Below are 24,975 nucleotides of genomic sequence, written 5' to 3'. Positions count from 1 at the left end.
GAAAAAATCTACAGATCAAATTCACCAAAGATTCTGATACACTTAGATTTAAACCAAAACTGAAATTTTTCTTCAACTTTTCATCAAATTAGAGTTTTAGAAATAGGATATGGAAAAAAAAAAACAGCAAGTGAAACAAGTCTTAACATGGTCAGAGACAGATTTAAAACGTGAAGCATTTTAAACATTTACACACATAAAAAGTTCATGTAGAAACGGTCAGACAAATCACTTCCTTTTTAGCATAATGCAAAAGTAGAAGTGACCACTGCACCAAGAGGAACAGCACCACACCAAAAGAGAAAATCTTCATGAGCGAGCGAGCGCGCGCGCGCGCGCACGCACGCACGCACACACACACACACACACACACACACACACACACACACACACACACACTAAGATACCCTTACATAAACACATAAACACATGAATACATAATCACATGACTGGTGTTGTTAATGACTGAAGCAGCAGCAGGACTATGGTAAGCTACAGTCTTTAAAATCAGTTAAGTCTGTTTAAAATGTATGGGAAAAGACATTTGGAAATCATTTACACCATTTTAGATAATTATGTAACATAAAAGTTTTTTGATTATATTGATTTATTTCACATAGGCATGGTAAAGTTGTTCAGGTGATCAGTAATCAGTAACCCTGGATCTACTCAAACCTTTAATGTACAGCTAAGGTTAAAAATGTATTCAATTTCTAAAACCGTTTCTTTTCTTTGACGAAATAACTGGAACACATTCATTAAACCCTAAAAACATTAATAAATTATTTTATATGTTTATTGTGGGTTCTCTAAAAATCTGCTGGTTCAAAAATATACAGACAATTCGATCTGGAAAGTTTTTATACAGAGAGGATAATCAATGTGCAGATGCAGAAAGTTCTACAATAGCATTTAATTTTGTGCCATGGCTTCTTGATTACTCATTAGTGATTTTGATTGCAGACTTCTATAGAGTTCATATAAATAGGGTTAGTTTGACTGCACCCATTAGACTGAGCCACAAGCATTACAATGTGATGATATAGGAAGCTCTGTGCAGATTTTAGAAAGCAAATCTGGAATATCAATTAAAACCACTTTATGTCTAAGAAGAATTATCTGTACAAACAACTGTAGGTACAAAATACACGGAACACTGGTCTCTTTGCCGAGGTTAGGGAAAAACTTAAACTGAACTGTCAACCCAAAAAATCTCCAAAACTAGGTCTTTTAGAAGTATGAGCATTCTTACCTCCATCTAACAGATCATTTATATTAATACCTTTAATTGTGTAATTTAATGTTATTAAACAAACTGTTACACTGATTTGAAAATTATAACGTTTAAGCATTTTTATATGGATAAAATGAATATGGAACAAATCTTAAGTGTATTTCAGTGGTTGAGAATGAAAGAATTATTTAGGAGTCATTATCATGTAAAACAGTTAAAAGTAAAAATTAAGAAGTTTGGTTCCAAATGAATTAAAAGTAAAACTTGTGTTTTATAGACCAAATGCAGGTTATTTATGAAAGTTTCACTTTGTTCATTTTAGGGAAGTTTGAGTTCTGATGTGGATGATGATTAAAAAATTCCCCCGGATTTCCTGCATGTTCCTCTTCTCAACCCACCAATAAACTCTCAACCTCAAATACAAACTCATGGCCACTTCAAAACCCAGAATCACCCAAAAACCCAACCTGCCACCCAAACCTAACACACCAATGACTCCAAACACACCACCTACTCCACACCGACTAAACACAGCTCATACATTAAACACCCCACCAACAATTCATCAACCAAAAACTACAAACACACAACACGCACCTCACACCAAGTCTGGGACTGGAGAAGATGGACTGATACCCTCACTTGGAGAGCTAAAAACACAGCAGAAACTGACTCACCCCTCCAAAGAGAACAAAGGAAAGAAGCTTCAGATGGATGCTGGAAGATCAGGCGAGTTTAGACAGTCCATATTTTATGTCTAAAATTATAAATTAAATTTATTATTATTATATTAAATTATTTTAACACTTAAAACTGCACAGTAATTAAGTATTTCTACTTTGTTCCTTTACACCTCCAATGTAAACAATAGGAATGATCACGCCCACATTCATGATATCAGAACAAGATTTCTAGGGTTTTCTACAGTTTTTGTATCTAGACGGCTGGGTGGAGAAATAAAACAACAGAATAAAGTAACATGCAATAGGAAAAAAATTTGAAGTGAAGAACAATATAAACATAATTTAGATGTTTGTGTTTGCAGAACCTGATGGTAGTGAGATGGCCGAGTGTGTTAAAGCAGAGCAGAACTTGATGGTGCCCCCTCCCAGTCTGGAAGAGAAACACTGCCACTGTATTTGCCACCTGCACAAACCAGGTATGAAGCTGGTGTGGGTTCCACTTGAGGAGAAGGACAGGAGCAACATGGAGCAGTTGACAGTACAGATGGGGGAAAGCTCCTCATGCAGAACAAGCATGAAATTAGAACATAGCACTAACAATCACACGACTAGCACCCACAATGCTAACAGAGGCACTCCTACCACACCCTCAGTCACTGAAAGATCTCACACAAAGCCTCAGTGCTACAGCTGTAGGAGTTTCCGACTCCATCACAGCCAGCAGGATGTGGCTCTAAATGAGAACATGTATGAGAGCATGGAATTGTTTTTTTCCTTTCCACCTGAAGAACCCCTCTATCTAGAGCTCCAACCCTCTGATCCACCCCTCTCATCCCCCACACCCCCCAAACCCCCACCTCGACCACCCGCCACACTGCGCTCCCGTCACAAAGAGAGGCGGAACACCCAGCCTGTCCTGGCCTACATGCTGTCACCCAGAGGCGGCCGTCCACCAATAAGAACGCACAGCAGCTGTGGAACAGAAAGTGGAATCACGGCACCAGCAAAACTAAAGACAGGTAATTACTCACCGAGAACACGGTGAATCCTCAAGGAGATAAACAGGGTATCTAACAGTTTGTGTTGTTTATGTTCTAACAGAAAAAAGACGGGACCTGAAACAATCAGGGGCTCAGGACGAGACACAGTAAGCCCTTAATTACCCTAATTAATCAACTTTTATTCCTGACATAACCATAATAATGAAAATAATATTAAAACAAGCTATAAATCAAAAGTACATTTTATTACATTAATGCACTTATATCCTCTCTCAGTGATAAACAGGAGAAGGTGATGTGTTCCAGTGAAGCTGAGGTTCACAGTGATAATGTCCACGATGATTATGGTGAGTATCACGCTGCACATATTCACCACCAGAGAAAGCTCTCACATTATTATATGATTATTATACATTATTATATCCCTAACCCTAATTAGCAGCTTCTATTAAATGTTTGAGAAAAATTAGGACCTTGCAGTCCTATGGACAGGAGCAGGAAGTTGTGGTTCTTTAGACAGACAAGAAGTTTGGGCTTTTCCAGATGTAAGCGGGAGCTTGTAGCTTTCTACACTTTAGACAGAAACAGAAGCTAGTAGTTGTTGAGACAGGAGTGGAAGTTTGAATCTTTTAAACAGGAGCTGTAAATAAAAGCAGAAGGAAAATGGCAGCAGGTAGATTTGGTTGGGAGTTTGTTCTTTAGAGAAAAGGAGAGGAATTTGTAGTCCTAGAGAGAAGCAGTGTTAAGTTTCTTTTAGACATTAGGACAGTGCTTGTAAGTCACAGGAAAGATGAAAACATGAAGTTGTTGAGGGAGACATTGGAGCTTTTGAAAGCAGCAAGAACCTGTGGACCTCTGGAAGGAGCAGAAGCTTTAATTTAACTGGAAGCAGTAAAAATACATTACTAAACATTAAACCAACATTGTTCCTGGTGTGTGTAGAGGTGCTGCAGTGCATGAGTGACACCCCCCGAAGGAAGTGTATAAGTGAGTGTGTAATGGATGGAGAGGTGAAATTGTGGCAACATCTCAGCATGGTAAAGGAAAGTGGAATGTTAAACAATCTCCCCAACGTCCAGATACAGAGACAGGAGGTGAGCGCTATGGTTTGTACGCTACATGACCAAATGAAACACCGCCGTAAACTTGGCTAATTCAGCTAATCATATTCATTATATCAGTTCCACAGCATGTAGTGTCCACACTCACTAACCCTAACCCTAGATCTTTTTCTGTACCTATAGAGCATGTTTGAGGTAGTAACCACCGAGGCTTCATTCCTGCGCTCACTGAACGTACTCAGAGATCACTTCCTGGGTTCAAGGGAACTTGATGACACGCTGGTGCTTCATGACAGGAAGTCACTCTTCTCCAACATCATGCAGGTGCATGAGGTCAGCCAAAGGTCAGAGCAGCCATTAACAACGTTTTACTACAAAAATAAGTACTTACATTACTACTAAAATCTTATTCATATAATAATAATCATAATAATCACACATGCAGGTTCCTCGAGGATCTGTTGAAGCGGGTGGATGAGTCTGTCCTCATCTCTAGTGTTTGTGACATCATTTATCATCACGCAACTACACACTTCTCTGTTTACGTGGAGTACGTCAGAAACCAGGTGTACCAAGAACAGACCTACAGTCGACTCATGTATGTTCCACATATTACACACACACACACACACACACACACACACACACACAGGGAAATACTGAGTAGATTGGGGACCCTAGAAACTCCAAGGTAGTAAAAATCAAAAAGCTCTTGCATTGTGGCAGAAGCACTGTGATCATTCATGCCAAGTTGGCACATGCCCATTAAGCATTAAGCCAGTTGGTCAGTATTTAGCTGTTTAGACATGCATAGCTAGCATTAACCAATCAAATTCAAGTTCTTTAGTACTTTAGTACTTATGTCTGGTGTGTGTGTGTGTGTGTGTGTAGGCAGTGTAACCGAGTGTTCCACACAGTGATGAGAAGATTAGAAGAATCTCCCCTTTGTAATCGACTTCCTTTCACCTCCTTCATGTTGCTGCCCTTTCAGAGAATCACTCGCATTAAGATTCTCATCCAGGTACACACACACACACACACACACACACACACACATGCGCACACACACACACACACACACACCTGTAACTGATACACACTCTCAGAACACAGCGGGCAGGTAATGGAGGGTCAGAAGGTGAGAGAAACTGCTCAGGTTATCATGAAATGTTTCAGGATATAAAGAGAGGAGATTAAACATGTAGGGGGTCGGTGTATGGGTTATGGTTTAGGGTTAGGGGCCTTGCTAAAGGGCCCAACAGTGACAACCTGAAAGTAGTAGGACTTGAACCAGCAACCTTCTAATTTCTAGTCCAGTAAGTTAACCACTGAGCTACCACTGGCCTGTGTAAGAAAGTACAACATTTCCTTAGTTCTCAATCTGTAATACTGTATTAATACTGTGTGTGTGTGTGTGATTCTAGAGTATACTGAAGAACACGCCTGAGGGGTCGACAGAGGAGAACACCGCCTACAGAGCACTGGCTACAATTAATGAGGTTTCATACATCTATACACCCACACGCACACACACACACACACACACACACACACACACACACACACACACACACACACACACACACACACACACACACACACACACACACCTTTAAAGAATGTAAGTGCTGATGAGATGCATAAACTTCTATTGTGTGTGTGTGTGTGTGTGTGTGTGTGTGTGTGTGTGTGTGTAGATTATCAAACAGGCAAACACACAGGTCGGGCAGATGAAACAGATGGAGGAACTGATAAACATTGCCAACATCCTGGAGTTTGACAAACTAAAGGTCTAATACAACACACACACACACACACACACACACACACACACACACACACACACACACACACACACACACACACACACACACACACACACACACACAGAATCAGTTCAGTTATGATGTGACAGTAACTCTGTCAGGTGAGGAATCTGTTCTCAATCCTGTTTTCCTTTCTTCCACCACCTATTGTAACTGTAGGATGTTTGACAAGGCTGGTGGCACCACTGAGACTTGAACCTGTATCTCAGCAACAGTGGGCTAGAACTTTACAACACTGGGTTATTCCAGCAGTCCTAAACCATTGTATTTTATTAATACTGAGAAAATCTTTAAACACAGCACTTCTTACACACACTACACCGAATGAACATGGGTTTCACACGTCATAATATGATTCTCTATCCCATAATACCCATGCAGGCAATCCCACTGGTGTCTCAGCAGCGTTGGTTGGAAAAGCAAGGTGAGCTAGAGGAGCTCAGTAAAGGAGGATCTCTCTTCAGCTTCCGGCTGCGCTTTAACCCGGTCTACATCTTCCTCTTCAATGACCTCCTGATCCTCACACGCAGGAGGTGGGTACGCACTGATACACATTCAGATTTTGGAGGGGTTCATGTCCGTTCTCCTGCAAGTATCTGAGAGCTATAGTTACAGAACAATCAACCACCTTGGACACACAACATTAACCACGCCTACTTTAATTTCCACAGCAGCGTAAATCCTGATCGCTTCCAGGTGCTGGACCACGCCCACCGCACTCTGGTCCAGGTCCAGCCCATGGACGGTGGGGTTCAGTTAGGCCACGCGTTTTGTCTGACAATGCTGGAGAATCACCAGGGCACCATGTGTGAACGTATCATGAAGGCTAACACAGAGTATGACACACACACACACACACACACACATTGGTAGGTTCTTTATTCTGGTCAGGGTGACAGTAAGTCTGTGATTGTTGTCGTTTGATTCACCTCTTCATGATGCACTGTACATTTTTAATAAGAGACAGATCTGGACTGCAGGCAGACCGGTCCAGCACACGCACTTTGTGTGTACAAAGCCGTGCTGTTGTAATGTGAGAATGAGGGTTAGGGTTAGCTTATTGTGGAATTAAATTAACTTGTAATTTTTTTTTCCTTTTTTGAGGTGTGTTGGAGCGTGTTTCTATTTCTTTCTACTTTTATAAGTTAAATAAAGATTTAAGAGAATGAACACTTAACATATTCTTCTTTTTACTGCCTTTTACTACATGTTCCAACTTTTCTACAAATGTGGTTGTTAATAGGGAATAAATGATAATATAATGCCACATAATAGATTGGTATTTAAATCTTACGGCCAGTGTTTCTGGGAGATTCTGGAACCACATGGACCCTGACCAGAATAAAGCAGAAACTGAATTTTAAAAAATGATTGAGGAACAATGGCAGTAATGTTCACACTCTCTCTGTAGATCAGACCTCCACAGGTGGGTGGCAGCACTGCCCGTTCTTTCTGCATCACCTGAAATCAAGGAAGAAAAAGTGTACGAGGACTGGGGTAAGTGCAGTGTGAGGTACAAGTGAGAGGTACAGCAGGAGTGTACTGTGTGTCATGTATAAGTGTTTATGTGTGTGTGTGTGTGTGTGTGTGTCAGACTGTCCTCAGGTGCAGTGTGTACAGCAGTATGTAGCAAAACAGACTGATGAGCTCGGCATGGAGCCCTCTGACATCATCAACGTCATCCGAAAAACCAGTGAAGGTAAAAACACACAACATGCAACACATTGACCTACACACACACACACACACACACAGCATGTGTTGTTCATTTTTCCTGTGTGTGTAGGTTGGTGGCAGGGAATTCGTCTCTCTGATCGGATGACTGGTTGGTTTCCTCATGATGTTGTGGTGGAGATAACCAATGAGCACCAGCGCAGACGTCACCTCAGAGAGCAGTACCACATCTCACAGACGACCGATCACAGCGACGAGTGCTAAACTCAACCATAACCAACCAATCACAGTGATTAGTACTGAACTCTACCATAACCAACCAATCACAGTGATTAGTACTGAACTATACCATAACCAACCAATCACAGAGCTCTGCACTGAACTACTAAACCAGTCACACCACTTTGACCGCTACCATAAGTCAAATGTATTTGAAAAGCACGACGTCCATCATCTTAAAGCACCTTTACAGATTCCAGCTCAAAAACCATTAAATGAGCAGCTGATGGTGACAGTGAGCACCAGTGGAACCGGGATGAACAGGGACCTCCGTCCTCCCCAGCCGGCCTAACATGACCAGCTGAGTAAAGACCAGAGACTTTAACACTGCCAGCCAATCACAAAGCTTTAAACAAAACTGATAACCCCAAACCTAACCAACCAATCAAAGATCTTGAGCTCTGGTAAGCACTGCCAGTTGTTGACCTGATTGGTCAGTACTAACGGCTGTTGATGTGGAACTGGACAATTCAGTTTCCATTAATATACTTAAACTTCACCTACAATCCAGAGCCTCTTTATAAGTGCAGTAAAACCACACCCACTAAGCACAAGCAGCATGCTAACGGTAGCTCGGTGCTCTAATAATAATCGAAAGGTTGTGGGTAGGGCTGGGCGATATGACTAAAAAACTCATATCTCCATATGCTTTTGAGAAGTGGCGATATATGATCCGATATAATATAAACTTAAAGTAGATGGGGTCAGATAATGGCGGGACAGCGGAGTGTGTGCGTGCGCGCGCCCAACCGCTCATGAAGCGAAGACACCGCGAGACTCAGCGCTGTTGTTTTAAATGTTGTCACGTGGTAACCGCTGTATCAGAGGCTACTCGATATATCGAACATTTTTAACATGGTGTAAAAAGTAATATCGTATATATCTATTTTTGTTTATACCGCCCAGCCCTAGTTGTGGGTCCCCGTGTTTAACAATAAATTCGTTCTGTAGTTTTATTCTTTACTTGTTTTAATGACAGATCAGCTTCACAACAATGATTTATGTAATATTTCTAATGTCTTTTCTGTACTCAAATAATATCACTTAATTGTGAGCCTAAATGCATTTACATATTTGATTTTATTGTATTTATAATAAACTTTTTTTTTTTTTTTTACATGTTCCAGTTGTACAAGTTTTAGATAATGAATAATTGTGCACAACTCTCTCCTTCCAGTAGCTCATCTACAACCAGCATCCAATCAAAATGCACCAAACTGATTTGTTATATTGGGACATGAGATCAAACAGTGGCATAACTAGGAGCTCATGGGCCCCAGTGCAAAAAAAAATTTGGGCCCCCTCAACAAATGTCAGATATATATATTATTCCATATTTATCAGTTTGCTATATATTTTCCTGTTTGGCTTGCCATAATACATGCATAATATGTGCAGCCAATGGGGGGGGCAGTGAGGTGGGTGGTTGAGTTCATGTCGTGGAGGAATGAGCTGAACACGATGAGCAATTGAGGGTTAAGGGCCTTACTCAGGGACCCAACAGTGGCAACTTGGTGGTGGCAGGGCTTGAACCGGCAACCTTCTGTTTACTAGTCCAGTACCTTAACGACCGTCACTAATGTACTGTAGATAATTACACTAACCAATTAGCATGTCAAGCACTAGAAAATGGCCAGATATAATAAAAACTACATTTCAAATAAACTAATTTTAGCTACATCACAACCAACATTTTAAAAGTTTTACACTGATCAATGCCCTGACATCACAATTAAAAAATCCTTAATTATCATTTGTTTGGAGCATTGGTTGGGGGGGGGGGGGGGGTCATTCTTCATAGACAACACAAAACAATAATTATTTTCTTCTCATTCATTAGCATCTTTGTTAGCTGCTATGCTACTGTAATAAGGCTTAGAATCCGGTCGATTGAATTAACTCACTGGTTGGAAAAGCCCTGAGCTACAGGAGTGTAGGTGTGGTGCTGAAATGAAGACTCATGCTTCAGTTTGGAAGATTTATTTCTCAAACTGATAGTCAATCATGTTACACCCATGCTGGGTCTGACTGGGGTTGTAGAGCATGAACTGGGACTGAATTTAATGTTGCACTCTCATCATTGATCATCTGCTGTGTGGGGTTTAATGCAAGGTGTAACGATGATGCACCAACAGGAAGATCAAGATCCACAGTGTTCTCCAGTCGATTCCAGTGTGTACCTGCATCCACGAGGGTTTCAGGAGGAGGCTGAATCATTACATCTGCACACACAAGTCACACAGTAATTGTAAACACATTCCACGTCATCCAGACCAGACCTTGAAGAACAAGTTCTGCCGATTCCATGCACGTAAAGCTGCAGATCAGAAACTATTCCAGAGAAAAAGTGAAAGAATTAAGGTTTGGGTTTTACCCAACACTGGTGGCTGGATCTTAAACAGCTGATTAATGAGCCCCGGTTCAGGTGTGGAGAACATCTCCGCAGCATCTGATTCAGAAACTGTTGTCTTCATTATGTCTGTTTCTGTGGTGAGAACATCACACGACTGTCAAGTTCAAGAACAGCAGATCCATCTTACCTGGATCTGTTCATGAGATTAAAGTTTGGAGTTCAGTGGTGTGCAAGCACTCAGATGAGGGTAAATGTGTAGAATTGTACTCACCTGTTAGACTGTGAGGGTCGTTTCCTTTGATCCGTCTTGATATGTTCATGTTTGGTGATGCAACTCGAACCCTGTCCCTGATTATAGGAGGCGACGTCATCACCCGCTCATTCCTCCTTGTAGCGAGAGACAAAGGGCCAACACTCGCCTCCTGCCGTAGATCTGATCAAATAATTAGGAAAATAATTAATTTATTAATTAAATAATTAATAAATTTCCCAAGGGAAATTATTGAAAGTAACGGTGTAAAACATCTAGTAGGATGTAACTAGGTGTAAAACATCTAGTAAGCAGCAGTTCTGCAGGTGAAGGTCAGAGGTGAAAGATCAGGCTGGTTGGAGCTCCTCACAACCACCAGCAGAAAAGCATCAACACAGCAAACTCTGAATCAGGAGCTTCAGTAGCAGATCAGTTTAGAAATAAACCGTTTACACTGAACTCTGATCTCCACCTTCCATCTCACAGGAGAGATTAAATCAGTGACCCCACTGTGGCCTCTGTAACCACGTGATCTGCTATAGTATTCCAACCACCTCAAAATTCAACATGTTCTGAGCCACTTTTCTGCTCACTGATGGTTCAGAGTTACTGAAGCTTCCTGTCTGACTTGTTTGAAAACGAAAATCTTTAATCCCTGATTTTGTTTCATTAGCGATTTAAACAGTAAATGCGTGACGTCAGTTATTACATGAATAATAAAGTTTGTTTCGTTGCACAGATACAATTACACAGCGCCACCATGTGGTCTGTAGCTGCAGTAATGAACGTAATTTACTATGACGCTGTTCATGAAATTCCTGCTGTTGTACCTAATTTCTCCTTCACTCTGTTATCATTTAAAGGTCCTGCTGTGTTGATCCAGCTGTTCCCAGATGTTCTGAGTCGTGAAACAGCAGATTCCACCGGAACTGAATCTGCTGAAGGATCCAGATGTGTCACTGAAAGCTCATCTGATCCCTCTCGGTTCAGTTTGGCTGGGAGCTCCGGATTCACCTGCATCAAATCTCCACCTTGGCAGACTTCACACACCCCATCACGATCTGCAGATCTCCACCTGACGACGACGAACACACACACACACACACACACACACACACACACACACACACACACACGACAGTAGGACAGTAGGACAGTAGGACGTCATGTTGGTGAGATGTGGATGAATAAATCAGACCTGTTGTTGATGAAGGAACACGCTCGGTTGGTGGAGGAGCTCAGATGGTTCAGTAGATTTGCTCTCAGCACACAGCTGATGTAGATCTGAGAGAAACAGTCATAAATCCACTTAAATGTGATAAATTTGAAATGGCCAGCACAGGCATATTTAAAACATATTTTCCTGGCGGTGCCTGCTGTTGAATACAGTAGCTAGAGTGAGTGGTTGGTGTTAGTCTCTTCTCATTATGATGGTGTTTGTTTAGTGTTTGTTGGATGTTACTGTACTGGTGAACAAAAATCCCAGAAGTAGAAAAAGCAGTTTTAAATACTGATTTTAGTTAACATAATGCACAAGCTACAAAAGCTCTAAACCCTTTCATGTGAGATTTTAACCAGGGAGCAACTAACAAAGTTCCAACAAGTTCAAATCATAGTTTCAGGTTTCAGTTTCACTCTCCAACAGCATCAGTAAAGAGGAACAGTAGGTACAAGAAGAAGGTATACGGCTTTCAGATTTCACCTGTGGATAAGCACATAAGCAGGTACAGGTGTGTGTGTGCTGCTCAGGGGTCCATTTATGAGGGCTGTAGATGACCGAGTCTGTATTTGTTGATTTAATACTGAACAGATTTAGCTGATTTGGTGGCAGTGTGAACGAAAACCAAACAAGTTTATCATTTTATTTAATTCATAAACTATTTTAATGATTAATCATAAACCTCATCAGGCCACCTGGTTCAGAACCACAGAAAACATTAATGAAAGGGAAGCGTATGTGAAACAGGAAGTGGTGAAATGATGAAGTGCTGCGTTTACCTGAGAACTGTCCACCTGGTGGAAGACAAAAGCATCCAGCTCTAACTGTAGTTTATTAAGGTGCATTCTGGGTAGGAAACGAGACCTCGAACCCACCTGCCCTCCATCTGTAAAACACCTGAACAAAAAACATTCAACTAAAAATTAAAATTATTCCATTCCCTACAAGTTCAGTTTCCTCCTCAATGTTTATTCATCTTTAAAATCTGCATTTAAATTTAAATACATGAAAAATGTGGAGAAAATTCAACAGAAAATAAAAGATTCAGATTCTGTTTTACTGCAGGAAATAAAGTTAAAATTTAAACAGAATTATAACTCCAAGCTTTTACCTGAGAATAATCTTTTATACATTCTATAAAATATTCAGATGTAAATATAAAGCACAATGAGCATGTTGGCATACAGTGTGTGTGTGTGTGTTCTGGTGCATGTGTGTACAGGTGTGTGTGTGTGTATGTGTGTGTGTTCTGGTGCATGTGTGTACAGGTGTGGGTGTGTGTTCTGTTGCATGTGTGTGTTGTGCATGTGTGTACAGGTATGTGTGTGTGTATGTTCTGGTGCATGTGTGCGTGTGTACAGGTGTGTGTGTGTGTGTGTGTGTACAAGTGTAGGTGTGTGTGTTCTGTTGCATGTGTGTGTTGTGCATGTGTGTGCATGTGTGTACAGATGTGTGTGTGTGTGTGTGTGTGTTCTGTTGCATGTGTGTACAGGTATGTGTGTGTGTGTGTGTATGTTCTGGTGCATGTGTACGTGTGTACAGGTGTGTGTGTGTGTGTGTGTACAAGTGTAGGTGTGTGTGTTCTGTTGCATGTGTGTGTTGTGCATGTGTGTGCATGTGTGTACAGATGTGTGTGTGTGTGTGTGTGTGTGTGTTCTGTTGCATGTGTGTACAGGTATGTGTGTGTGTGTGTGTGTATGTTCTGGTGCATGTGTGCGTGTGTACAGGTGTGTGTGTGTACAAGTGTAGGTGTGTGTGTTCTGGTGCATGTGTGTGTTGTGCATGTGTGTACAGGTGTGTGTGTGTGTTCTGGTGTGTGTGTGTGTTCTGGTGCATGTGTGTGTGTGTGTGGGTGCACTAGTTCGTACCCGTTATCTATAAACTTGTAACTAGGAAGTGAATGAATTTCTGGTGAGGTGGTAGCAACACAACTCTCTATATAAACCTTCAGTTCCATCTGAGACGTGAACACAGACGCTTCCATATTAATCACGTCACCCAGGAAGTACACGCTCGACTCTCGCCCTCCCCTCCAATCACCTGCAACGCCAACAGGAAGTGATGTAAAGAAATTAGTGCCGTCAAGGTTACAATACATAATTCAAATCTGTTTAAAATCCTGTGGATACACCGCCGTCCTTCCACTTTCCTCGAACCCTAACCCTAGATAAATCATCCACACTGAATATCACAATCACAGCACTGATAATCGGTTCCACCTCTAGCTCAGTCTGATTTACACTCACGGCTCATGAGGTGGAGACTGAACTGGAGACTCTGCTGAGCTGAATAAGCACTCTGGTGAGGGATCCACGCCGGTGCCACCAAGTCACTGTCAACACCAAACCTCCTAAAATAAACACAAGCTTTACGTCTAACAGAACAGAGAATAAATCCTGAGCAAAAGTATCCCCCCCCCCCCCATCATAATCCACATCCTGCACTCATGTGTAGTTTGGAATACCTGATGGTTTACCTGGAATATCGACATTCCACAGGTACGGTGACCACCTCTGATCGAATCAGACCTTCAGGAGATGGAGTAGGAGAATAAACCAGCAAATTACTGTAAACCAGAGCATTCTCAGTTACCTGCATATGACAGGAAGTGATGTCATTAGTGCTGGTTCAGTAGTTACGGTTCCATACTAGTGACCAACAGGTTCATATTTAAACCTCATACCCAGTAGTGAGTGTTGCAGTCAGTCAGAGGAACCTGGATGATGAAGTGATCAGGTGTAACTTCAACACCACATCCTGATCCACCTGGTCCCAGTCTCAGATCTTCAGGTTTCACTGGGAATCCAGTCTGGAAAAGATCGGATTTAATCCTGAGCTCCATGGTGGTAGGATGGCAGGTTACAGAGACTGAGTGAATCTGGTCACCAGGCCTAAACAGGGGTAACAGAGGGGTGTTCAGATGTCCAGTTACACCCTCATCTATTCTGTGGTACATGGGTGTAGGTACAGCTGATAAAGGGTTAGGTGAGTCCTGAAACCACTGCCTGGCTGTGGAAGGTAGATTTGGTCTCTGTACAAGAACAGTAGCAGGTTTATTCAGTCTCTGGATTGCTAAATCATTCTGTGAGGAATAAACCTGAGCTGATCCGGTACTAAACACCACCATTAGTACAGAGATCAGAACTAGTATCAGATTCACAACATTATTCATTATAAACTCTGATCTGATGACCATAAAGTAGCAAAATAAATCTGCAGCTGAAACTGAATCATTCAGCAACTGAGGAGCTTCTACCAAACAGAGCATCAGTCATTCAGAGCTTTTTATTCTCCTGCTGGGAGTCAGTATCACCCCACTCCCCCCAAAATACATCGGCCATTAATCTGATCCTGGATCCAGCACACCTGATCCTCATCATCATCTCATCAACACCCTCAATTAGGTTCAAGTGAGTGAGTTGGGTCAGAGCTTCTCAATGTGTTTCATCCAAAAGCTTCCAAAATCCAGGACGATGAATTTCAGAAAGAAAGTAATTAAATAAATGATAAATGATGAAATGTGATTGTTCTGAGCTGCAGTAAATTCTCTTACAGGAGTTTAAATCCATCCCGTTAACTCTCACCACAACAAACTCCTGTAAATAAGTGTGTGTCCTTATATTTATGGTGTTTGGCATTTTGGATTTCACAGAATTGATCTTGAAAACTCTGATGCAGTGGAAATGTTTGAGTAAAACACATTAATGCTCAAAGTTTCTCATTAGTAGCTACAGCACTCATGTACAGACCCGGGTTTGAATCCCAGTGTTTTTATCGGTCTGTCTTTGTTATGGTTCTGCGGTGGATTGGCGCCCTGGAACCGGACCCACCGCTGCCCTGACCAGGATAAAGCGGCTGCAATGAAGCGCCCTGTTAGCTGATTCAGGCATTAGTAGTGGCTAAGTCTGATCCCGCGGCAGGCTGAATAATCGATAGACGACAAAATACAACTGAACGAGTCCTGGAAGGTTAAACTTTTTAACGATTGAAATTACTGTAATATTTAGTGTAATCTATAACTGTATATAGTTTCATCAAAATATGAAATATATTTGAAATAAATGTTACGTATAAAATAACTAAATAATCAATAGTGGCTGGGGTGTTGATTAAGGTTTTGTGTAGTCTGTGAGGACCTGCAGTAAAAACTCAACATGGCGGATTTTCAGAAAATCGATTCAGATCTCTAAACCACAAAGAAAAATATCCGAATAAAGAGAAAAATTCTAATCAGTGATTAATAACCTGCATTAATATCAACTCTACAGGAGCGTAAATAAGAATTGTTTCATGTGGAGTGAATTTAATCGTGTTCTTTGCTTCAATCTGTGAGGAAATTAAAGGTAAGAACTGAAGTAAAATAAACGTTTCTAAAAATCAGCAGAAAAATCTAAAGATGTTACAAATTATATTTAGAGTAATATTTATAATTACAGCATTTACTGAGTTTATCAGTAATGTATTTTTAATTATGCTTACAGTAACACGATTAAAAGTTACTTATATTTATGATTTATTTTTCTTTATTTTCTTTTACCGAAAAACTTTTTTCCCCTTAAAACATGTAGTTTTTTATTTTGCTATCGTGTAAAGTTTTATTTTCACTAAGTGCTTCATCCTGGTCAGGGTCAAAGTGGTGACACCAAGAAAACACCGAGCACAGGGCAGGAAAGAACTCCCTCACTTATTCATACCAAGGGAACCTAAAACAGCCAATCCACCTTTTGCATGTTTTTGGGAGGTAAAGTCATGTGGAATAAGAGAGAACATGCTAAACTCCTTAAATACGTAATCAAACCCCGAAAGGAACCGTGTTGCTGTGCGGCACCCACAACAATTAGATGAGCCATGGACTTTAAAAGAATGTAGTTTAATTGTTTATTTCAAATTAATTTCTTAGTAAAACTAAATAAAACTAAATTAAGAACAAAAATCTGTTGAATGAGTTGTATTGTGGGTCTAAATGTAGGAAATGTGGGATCACAGCCGGTGTGAAGCACCATTACAGATGCTGCAATGATGTTTATACACAGCGGGTACTGTGGGTATAGTGGGTACAGCGAGTACTGTGGGTATAGTGGGTACAGCGAGTGCTGTGGGTACAGCGGGTACTGTGGGTACAGTGGGTACTGTGGGTATAGTGGGTACAGCGAGTACTGTGGGTACAGTGGGTACTGTGGGTATAGTGGGTACAGCGAGTGCTGTGGGTACAGTGGGTACAGCGAGTACTGTGGGTATAGTGGGTACAGCGAGTACTGTGGGTACAGCGAGTACTGTGGGTACAGTGGGTACAGCGAGTGCTGTGGGTACAGCGGGTACTGTGGGTACAGTGGGTACTGTGGGTATAGTGGGTACAGCGAGTACTGTGGGTACAGTGGGTACTGTGGGTATAGTGGGTACAGCGAGTACTGTGGGTACAGTGGGTACAGCGGGTACTGTGGGTACAGTGGGTACAGCGAGTGCTGTGGGTACAGCGGGTACAGTGGGTACTGTGGGTACAGTGGGTACTGTGGGTACAGCGGGTACTGTGGGTACAGTGGGTACTGTGGGTATAGTGGGTACAGCGAGTACTGTGGGTACAGCGGGTACTGTGGGTACAGTGGGTACAGCGAGTGCTGTGGGTACAGCGGGTACTGTGGGTACAGTGGGTACTGTGGGTATAGTGGGTACAGCGGGTACTGTGGGTATAGTGGGTACAGCGAGTACTGTGGGTACAGTGGGTACAGCGGGTACTGTGGGTACAGTGGGTACAGCGAGTACTGTGGGTATAGTGGGTACAGCGAGTACTGTGGGTACATCGAGTACAGTGGGTACAGCGGGTACAGCGAGTACTGTGGGTATAGTGGGTACATCGAGTACTGTGGGTACAGTGGGTACAGCGAGTACTGTGGGTATAGTGGGTACAGCGAGTACTGTGGGTATAGTGGGTACAGCGAGTACTGTGGGTACAGCGAGTACTGTGGGTATAGTGGGTACAGCGAGTACTGTGGGTATAGTGGGTACAGCGAGTACTGTGGGTATAGTGGGTACAGCGAGTACTGTGGGTACATCGAGTACTGTGGGTACAGCGAGAACTCTGGGTGCCACTACAGTCATAAAAACTGCACCCATCTAGAGCCGGTTAATCATGGTAAACATGTTGCCATGGTGACTGAACTGGTTTAGTGATAGAGTGAGTCCTGGATTATTGAACCCGACCTACAGCTCCTGCTTCATAGAGTCTAAAGCCATCAGGTAAAGGTGACATAAAAGTCGTGTAACTAGTCCTCACCCTGTGTGTGTGTGTGTGTGTGTGTGTGTGTGTGTGTGTGTACAGTGTGTACGTAAGTGTGTTGGAGATGGCGGAGGAGCGCAGGCAGAAGGCGGTGAGTTCGGTTCAGTTCTCCACTGAGTCGATGAAGGTGATGGCCGAGAGTGTCGGAGTCTCACAGTTACAGGAGGAGAGCTGCATCGCCCTGAGTGAGGAGATCAGCTACAGGATCAAAGAGATCACACAGGTACACACACACACACACTACCTACACACACAGTTTATTTTTGTTTTAGAAGCTACAGTTTTTATCCTGAATTAATCATGATTATCAGGTCGTATCGTATCAGAGAAATAGAAGTGATTTTCTGTGTGTTTTGTCTGTAGGATGCTCTGAAGTTTATGCATCATGGAAAACGACGCAAACTGACCACCAGTGACATCGATCACGCTCTCAAACTAAAGAACGTAGAGGTAACGTAGTTCAATCACACACACACACACTCAAAAACACCACTACCCTTATTTTACACTCTTAAACAGCTGTGGTTTTATTGAAGTAGATCAGGGTGGGTGCAGTCGGGAGCATCAATTATTCCTGAAGAATCAAAATTCTGTGATTATTGGGTGCGTACGGGATGGACAGGAGAAGGAGTACAGGAACCTGGTGGATGACTTTGTTGCTTGGTGCCGGTTAAACCATCTACAGTTAAATTCATCGAAAACTAAAGAGATGGTGGTGGACTTTTGTAGATCTGGGCATCCCTTGCAGCCGGTCTCTATTGTCTAGGAGTCTAATGTGGAGTTAGTAAGGACCTACAAGTACCTTGGGCTGCAGCTGGACGATAAATTGGACTGGTCTGAAAGCATGGACAATATATACAAAAAGACACAGACAGCTTTATTTCCTGAGAAGGCTGGGGTCCTTCAGCATAGGTAGGACACTCCTGCAGATGTTTTATCAATCTGTGGTTGCTAGCACTCTCTTTTATAATGTGGTGTGCTGGGGAGGCAGCATTAAGAAGAGGGATGCAACACGGCTGGATAAACTGGTCAGGAAAGCTGGAAAGGTGGTCGGAATAGAGCTGGATTCACTTGTAACTGTAACAGAGAAAAGGACTCTGAACAAAGTGCTTTCCATCATGGACAATCAAAACCATCCACTGCACACAACTTTTCTGCGACAGAGAAGTGTGTTCAGTAACAGACTACTGTCACAGAGCTGCTCTACAGACAGGCTCAGTTAAATCCTTTGTTCCCAGAGCCATTAGGCTCTTTAACTCTATGCAGGGGGGTCGGGGAGGAACTGAGGAATGAATGTAACAGAATTGTGGCACATGTACTTGTACAATAACCTATGTATGTGGGTGAGCACGTGTGTGTTCACATTTGTGGGCACTCATGTGCACATGCACAGACAGGCACATCCTGGGCCAGACGGAATCTCTCCATCCACCCTTAAGCACTGCAGCAATCAACTGGCGCCCACCTTCACTCACATTTTTAACAGATCATTAGAACTTTGCTCTGTTCCTTCATGCTTCAAAACATCGACCATCATACCAGTCCCCAAAAAAACGAACATTTCTGGACTGAATGATTACAGACCTGTAGCCTTCACATCTGTAGTCATGAAGGTCTTCGAACGCTTGATCCTAGCCTACCTGAAGACCATCACAAATTCTTTACTGGATCCCCTGCAGTTTGCATACAGAGCAAATAGATCTGTCGATGATGCAGTCAACGTGGCCCTGCACTTCATGCTACAGCACCTCGACAGTCCTGGAACCTACGTTCGAGTTCTGTTTGTGGACTTTAGCTCGGCTTTTAACACCATAGTGCCAGAGCTGCTGCAGGTCAAACTGTCCCAGCTGTCAGTGCCGGATGCCATCTGCCAGTGGATCATGGACTTTCTGACAAATAGGACACAGCAGGTACGGCTAGGAAAACACACTTCAGACCAGCGGAACCTAAGTACTGGTGTACCACAAGGCTGTGTGCTTTCACCCCTTCTCTTCAGTCTTTATACCAACGACTGTGTTTCTAAGGAACCAGCTGTAAAGATCCTTAAGTTTGCTGATGACACCACTGTGGTGGGCCTCATAACCGATGGTGACGAGTCTGCCTACAGAAAGGAAGTCGAGCAGTTGGTCTCCTGGTGCAGCGACAACCACCTGCTGATCAACACACAAAAGACTGTAGAGATGGTGGTGGATTTCAGGCGCAACGCTCCCTCCTTACCCCCCCTCACAATTAATGGCTCTATGGCCTTAGTGGTAGAGTCACTTAAGTTCCTGGGCACCACCTTATCCAGGGACCTAAAGTGGGAAAATAACACACTCTCCATCTCCAAGAGGGCTCAGCAGAGAATGTTCTTCCTGAGACAGCTGAAGAAATTCAACCTGCCCCAGAGTCTGCTGATCCAGTTCTACACAGCAATAATAGTGTAGAGTCCATCCTTACATCGTCCATCACCATCTGGTTTGGTTCCTCAACATCACATGAATGAGCCAAACTCCAGCGTATAATCAGGACAGCGGAGAGGATCATTGGATGTAGCCTGCCAACGCTTCAGGACATTTACAACAGCAGAGTGCTGAAGCGTGCCGGCAAAATTACAGCAGACCCCTCTCATCCTGGACATCACCTTTTTCAAACACTTCCATCTGGCAGAAGACTCAGGACAATAAAAACAAACACATCCAGACACGCTAACAGCTTTTTCCCCAGAGCTGTAACACTTTTTAACCAAAGTTGTTCTCTTGGGCAAATGTTGGTAAATACTGGTTAACAGTCCGTGTGCTGTCGGGTCTGTTAAATATGTTCTATGTTACATGTCATACATGTGTAATTATCTGTACTATTATGTGTATTGTTTGTATTACTATGTGGACTGTTGTGTGTATCATTGAGTGTATCACCAAAGCAAATTCCTCGTATGTGTAACATACCTGGCGAAATAAAGTGATTCTGATTCTGATTCTGATTCTGATCCGCACCTTATGTACATAAATCTGCACATTTTCTTACTTTTTCTTACATTTCTTATATTTGCACTGTGGTTCACTTTATAATTCACCTTATAATTCCCTTTAAATTCACTTTAATTCATTTAATAATTTACTTCATAATTTATATCTTACAACTGTGACTTATAATTCATACTAGCCTCACAATGTTAACTGAAATAACACCTCCATATGTACCATATGTACCCTCAGGTCCTGTTGTTGTTGTGTGTTGTCCGAGTGTTGTGGTTATACAGATAATTTTTTGTATAATGTGAATCTCTGTAGTGTGTACTATTACTTACTTTTTGACTTTGATTTATGTAACTTGCTACTGAGGCCTCAATTTCCTTCGGGATTAATAAAGTATCTAATCTATCTATCTATCTATCTAAAATCATCCGAATTAATAAATTTATATTAGAAATAAACTCAGATTTGTTTAATTTCACATATTTGATCCAAAAATGTGTGTGTGTGTGTGTGTGTGTGTGTGTTCGTGCGCAGCCTCTGTATGGGTTTCAGACTCAGGACTTTATACCGTTTCGTTTTGCGAGTGGTGGCGGCCGAGAGCTTCACTTCTATGAGGAAAAGGAAGTGGATCTGAGTGACATCATCAACACGCCCCTCCCGCGTGTACCCCTGGACGTCTCACTCAAAGGTAAATACACGCTTAACACACGCATGATCAGAACTGAAGGACACGAGCTGGTGATGAGGAGAACATGAACATGGTGTGGGATCTGCTGCTCCCAATCATCTCTGATAATCTCTGATTAACCCTTTAATGTGTCAATATGTCATGTGACTGTCATTACTGTAGATGAGGAATCTGATTTTGTGTGTGTGTGTGTGTGTGTGTGTGTGTTTAGCTCACTGGTTGAGTATTGATGGAGTTCAGCCGGCGATTCCAGAGAATCCACCACCCGGTATGAGAGCTCACACTCCACCTCCAACACTGCACTGATGAGCTGATCACCTCTATTGATCCTTTATTATTAATAATCAGTCACACAGAAGAGAAACAGTCAGGCTGTGACGGTCCAGCAGGGAATCTTTTTATCAGCTCACTTTTATATTCTAGAGGAAAATATTATCAGCTAAAAATACATTTTATTTAGCATTAAGAACTATAATAATAATAAATACAATTATAATAAGTTATATTTATATAAATGACACATAATGTAAAAAAGAGAAGCAGTGAGACGTGTTCCTATTCATTATGGACTGAAGAGTTTGATACAGTAAGACTGCACACAATTTTATTACTTATCATTTAAATTAGATAAATGTGGACTTTAAATGTGGATTTTAAATGTATTATTTTTAATAAAGAACATTTATTCTACATGTATGCAAATACAGTCTCTCTCTCTCTGTCTCTCTCTCTGTCTCTCTCTCAGTATCTAAGGAGCAGCAGAAGACTGAATCCTCAGAACCAATGAAGGCCATCAAACCAGGAAAGGAAGAAGATGGTTCCATCCAAAATAAATCACAGGGATCCAGCTCAGAGGTTAAAGGTCAGTGTTAAATGATTCGATTTTATTGCAATATGATTCGAGGAACTAGAAGCTGTGAGATTTGTTATAATATATTATAAATGTGTAAAGTCTCTCAGTTGCTGCTCTTGAGTAATTATTAATTATTACTCTAATTATTCATGACCTTTTTAATTATCTCCCCTCTAATCCGTGTGTATCTCTGTGTGTGTGTCCTTGTGTGTGTGTGTGTGTGTTATAGGGAAGGAGAAGTTGAGGTTGAAACCCCGCAATACTCATGAACTGTCGGTGGAGCAGCAGCTTTATTATAAAGAAATCACTGAAGCCTGTGTGGGATCTTGTGAGGCTAAACGAGCCGTACGTATCCTCACATATTTATACAAAAGTCTGTGCACCCCGGCTAAATTTTATTTATTTTCGAAGTAAATGCATCTACAGCAAATAGTTTTCTTTTGCAGCATTGCAGTATCACTTTCTCTCTCTCTCTCTCTCTCTCTCTCTGTGTGTGTGTGTGTGTGTGTGTGTGTGTGTGTGTGTGTGTGTGTGTGTCCTGTAGGAGGCGCTACAGAGTATAGCTACAGATCCAGGCCTGTACCAGATGCTTCCACGCTTCAGCACCTTCATCTCTGAGGGAGTGAGTACATTCACATCATCATTCAGTACCAGAACTCCCCTCTCTCTACCCCCTCCCCCAACCACCACCCCTCCCTCCTCTCTGTGTATCATTACTGGAACTGAAACTGAATTTACACACTCCCCCCCCTTCTCTGCCCCTCCATCCCCCGTCTCTCTGTGTCTGTGTCTCAGGTGCGGGTGAACGTGGTACAGAATAACCTGGCGTTATTGATTTATCTGATGAGGATGATGAAGGCTCTGATGGATAATCCCACGCTCTACCTGGAGAAATATGTAGGTTATACATTCTAAACTTTCTACTGTTCTAACATCAAGTAAAGAGCTGTGGTGCATCAGTGATTGAGGTACTGGAATAATGATCAGGTTAACCTGTGTGTGTGTGTGTGTGTGTGTGTGTGTGTGTGTGTGTGTGTGTGTGTGTGTGTGTGTGTGTGTGTGTGTGTGTGTGTGTGTGAAGCTCCATGAGTTGATACCGGCGGTGATGACGTGTATCGTGAGTAAGCAGTTGTGTTTGAGGCCTGATGTTGATAATCACTGGGCTCTGAGAGATTTTGCTGCTCGTCTCATGGCTCAGAGCTGCAAAACCTTCAGCACCACCACCAACAACATCCAGTCCCGCATCACCAAAACCTTCAGCAAGGTACTGCAGCCCTCACTCGTAACTCCACTCTCAGCTCTACTCTACACTACACACTGAACTCTACACTATACTTTATTCTCTGTACTCTGTCCTGTACCCCGCTCTCCTCTGTTCTGTTTTCTGTGCAGTGTAATAAAACAGTCTAATCATTCAGGATGTGAAACCCTGATGAGAATGAAGCGGAGCTGTACACTCACACTGAGCGTTTAACTCCTTTCATTTAGTTTTATTAATAATTACAGTCTGAAGCAGCCAGTCTTTCTTAAAAAAAGAAATATTTCATGTTTAAAGCTCATTTTCTTTTACCATCTTTAGCATTAGTACCATTTTTAGAGTGGATAAGATTTTCTCTATAACAATAGTATGTGGACACTAGCAGCTACAGGATAAACTGTCCTTGATCGCATTGCTTTAATCATTAAAACTTCATTTACAAAAATAACAACAATTAAAAAATCACCAACATTTTACACAAAAACACAAGCAGACTTATTAAATTCATGTAAAAAATGTATGCAGCTCGAACTTTAATAAATAAAATTCACCTAAAATAAAGGCAAGACTGTTTCTGTGCCTCCCTAAAATAAACGATCTGTAGAAAAACAATTAGAGTAACTGGTCTGAAGTTTGAAGTGTTACCTCGTGTTCTTACCCTATCTGTACCTCAGGCGTGGCTGGATGAGAAGACCCAGTGGACGACGCGGTACGGGTGTATCGCTGGTCTTTCTGAACTCGGCCCTGATGTGAGTCCCCACCATCTTTATTACCCAGTGAATATTACAGATGTGTCTGTATTAAGCATTGTCTGTGATGTTGTGTGTGTGTGTTCCTGTAGGTGATAAAGACGCTAATAATCCCCCGTTTGCCCATTGAGGGTGCCCGCATTAAGGCAGTGATTGAGGGTCCAGTGGTTTCTAACATTGATAAGATCGGTGCTGATCACGTCCAGAGTTTATTACTGGTGAGAAAAACACTTTAGCAGCCAATCAGATGCCAGAGATTATCATAGTGTTCTTTATCTCATTTTACTTCTAATGTAAACTTTCTAACTCCCCATAACAGCAGAACACAGAATTAATTCTATTGGTTCTTCATGTGTGAAGGAGTGTGTTACCCATAATGCACTGCATATAACTAAACATCATTCCATTTACTAACATCCGATACCAAAACACTTCTAATGGTTTATTTAAATCAAACTGAGAACACGTCTGTTACACACCGGCGTTTAAAACACAGCCGCTATTTAAAGAATGATGTTACTTCAGCTCAGAGTGTAAATTATTAATAGCTCTCTGTGTGTCTGTATCTCTGTGTGTCTGTATCTCTGTGTGTCTGTATCTCTGTGTGTCTATCTCT

General features: G+C 41.9%; 3 protein-coding genes across 3 annotated transcripts in view; 2 read left to right on the top strand and 1 right to left on the bottom strand.

Annotated features, from left to right (window-relative positions):
* Positions 1-407: 407 nt before the first annotated feature.
* On the top strand, positions 408-8,822 carry arhgef15a (Rho guanine nucleotide exchange factor (GEF) 15). Its single transcript, XM_062988588.1, has 16 exons — positions 408-487; positions 1,557-1,963; positions 2,280-2,936; positions 3,019-3,064; positions 3,195-3,265; positions 3,861-4,012; positions 4,163-4,323; positions 4,425-4,577; positions 4,871-5,000; positions 5,404-5,478; positions 5,677-5,769; positions 6,187-6,338; positions 6,477-6,641; positions 7,217-7,302; positions 7,400-7,504; positions 7,592-8,822. Exons 2-16 carry the CDS (start codon positions 1,663-1,665, stop codon positions 7,741-7,743), a joined length of 2,499 nt encoding a protein of 832 aa, XP_062844658.1. The 5' UTR covers positions 408-487; positions 1,557-1,662; the 3' UTR covers positions 7,744-8,822.
* A 900-nt stretch (positions 8,823-9,722) lies between these two features.
* On the bottom strand, positions 9,723-17,630 carry LOC134303755 (uncharacterized). Its single transcript, XM_062989228.1, has 11 exons — positions 16,792-17,630; positions 14,264-14,471; positions 14,057-14,172; positions 13,827-13,930; positions 13,449-13,620; positions 12,360-12,477; positions 11,560-11,645; positions 11,192-11,436; positions 10,383-10,544; positions 10,133-10,243; positions 9,723-9,980 (listed from the first exon to the last, which is right to left on the bottom strand). The coding sequence occupies exons 1-11, from the start codon at positions 17,628-17,630 to the stop codon at positions 9,766-9,768; spliced, it is 2,376 nt and encodes a 791-aa protein (XP_062845298.1). The 3' UTR covers positions 9,723-9,765.
* Positions 15,778-24,975, top strand: part of taf6 (TAF6 RNA polymerase II, TATA box binding protein (TBP)-associated factor) — a 17,480-nt gene continuing 8,282 nt past the window's right edge. Inside the window, exons 1-12 of the mRNA XM_062988567.1 lie at positions 15,778-15,923; positions 17,897-18,077; positions 18,218-18,304; positions 21,346-21,499; positions 21,711-21,767; positions 22,245-22,361; positions 22,582-22,697; positions 22,897-22,974; positions 23,148-23,249; positions 23,434-23,616; positions 24,285-24,359; positions 24,452-24,577. Coding sequence (XP_062844637.1) covers positions 17,919-18,077; positions 18,218-18,304; positions 21,346-21,499; positions 21,711-21,767; positions 22,245-22,361; positions 22,582-22,697; positions 22,897-22,974; positions 23,148-23,249; positions 23,434-23,616; positions 24,285-24,359; positions 24,452-24,577 — 1,254 coding nt within the window. The 5' untranslated portion in view covers positions 15,778-15,923; positions 17,897-17,918. The remainder of the gene's footprint in view (positions 15,924-17,896; positions 18,078-18,217; positions 18,305-21,345; positions 21,500-21,710; positions 21,768-22,244; positions 22,362-22,581; positions 22,698-22,896; positions 22,975-23,147; positions 23,250-23,433; positions 23,617-24,284; positions 24,360-24,451; positions 24,578-24,975) is intronic.

The sequence above is a fragment of the Trichomycterus rosablanca genome, chromosome 26 (genome assembly GCF_030014385.1).
Source record: "Trichomycterus rosablanca isolate fTriRos1 chromosome 26, fTriRos1.hap1, whole genome shotgun sequence".
NCBI classification, from domain to species: Eukaryota; Metazoa; Chordata; class Actinopteri; order Siluriformes; family Trichomycteridae; genus Trichomycterus; species Trichomycterus rosablanca.
The sequence above is the reverse complement of the archived record's forward strand: the minus strand, read 5'-3'. Positions and strand labels throughout refer to the sequence as shown.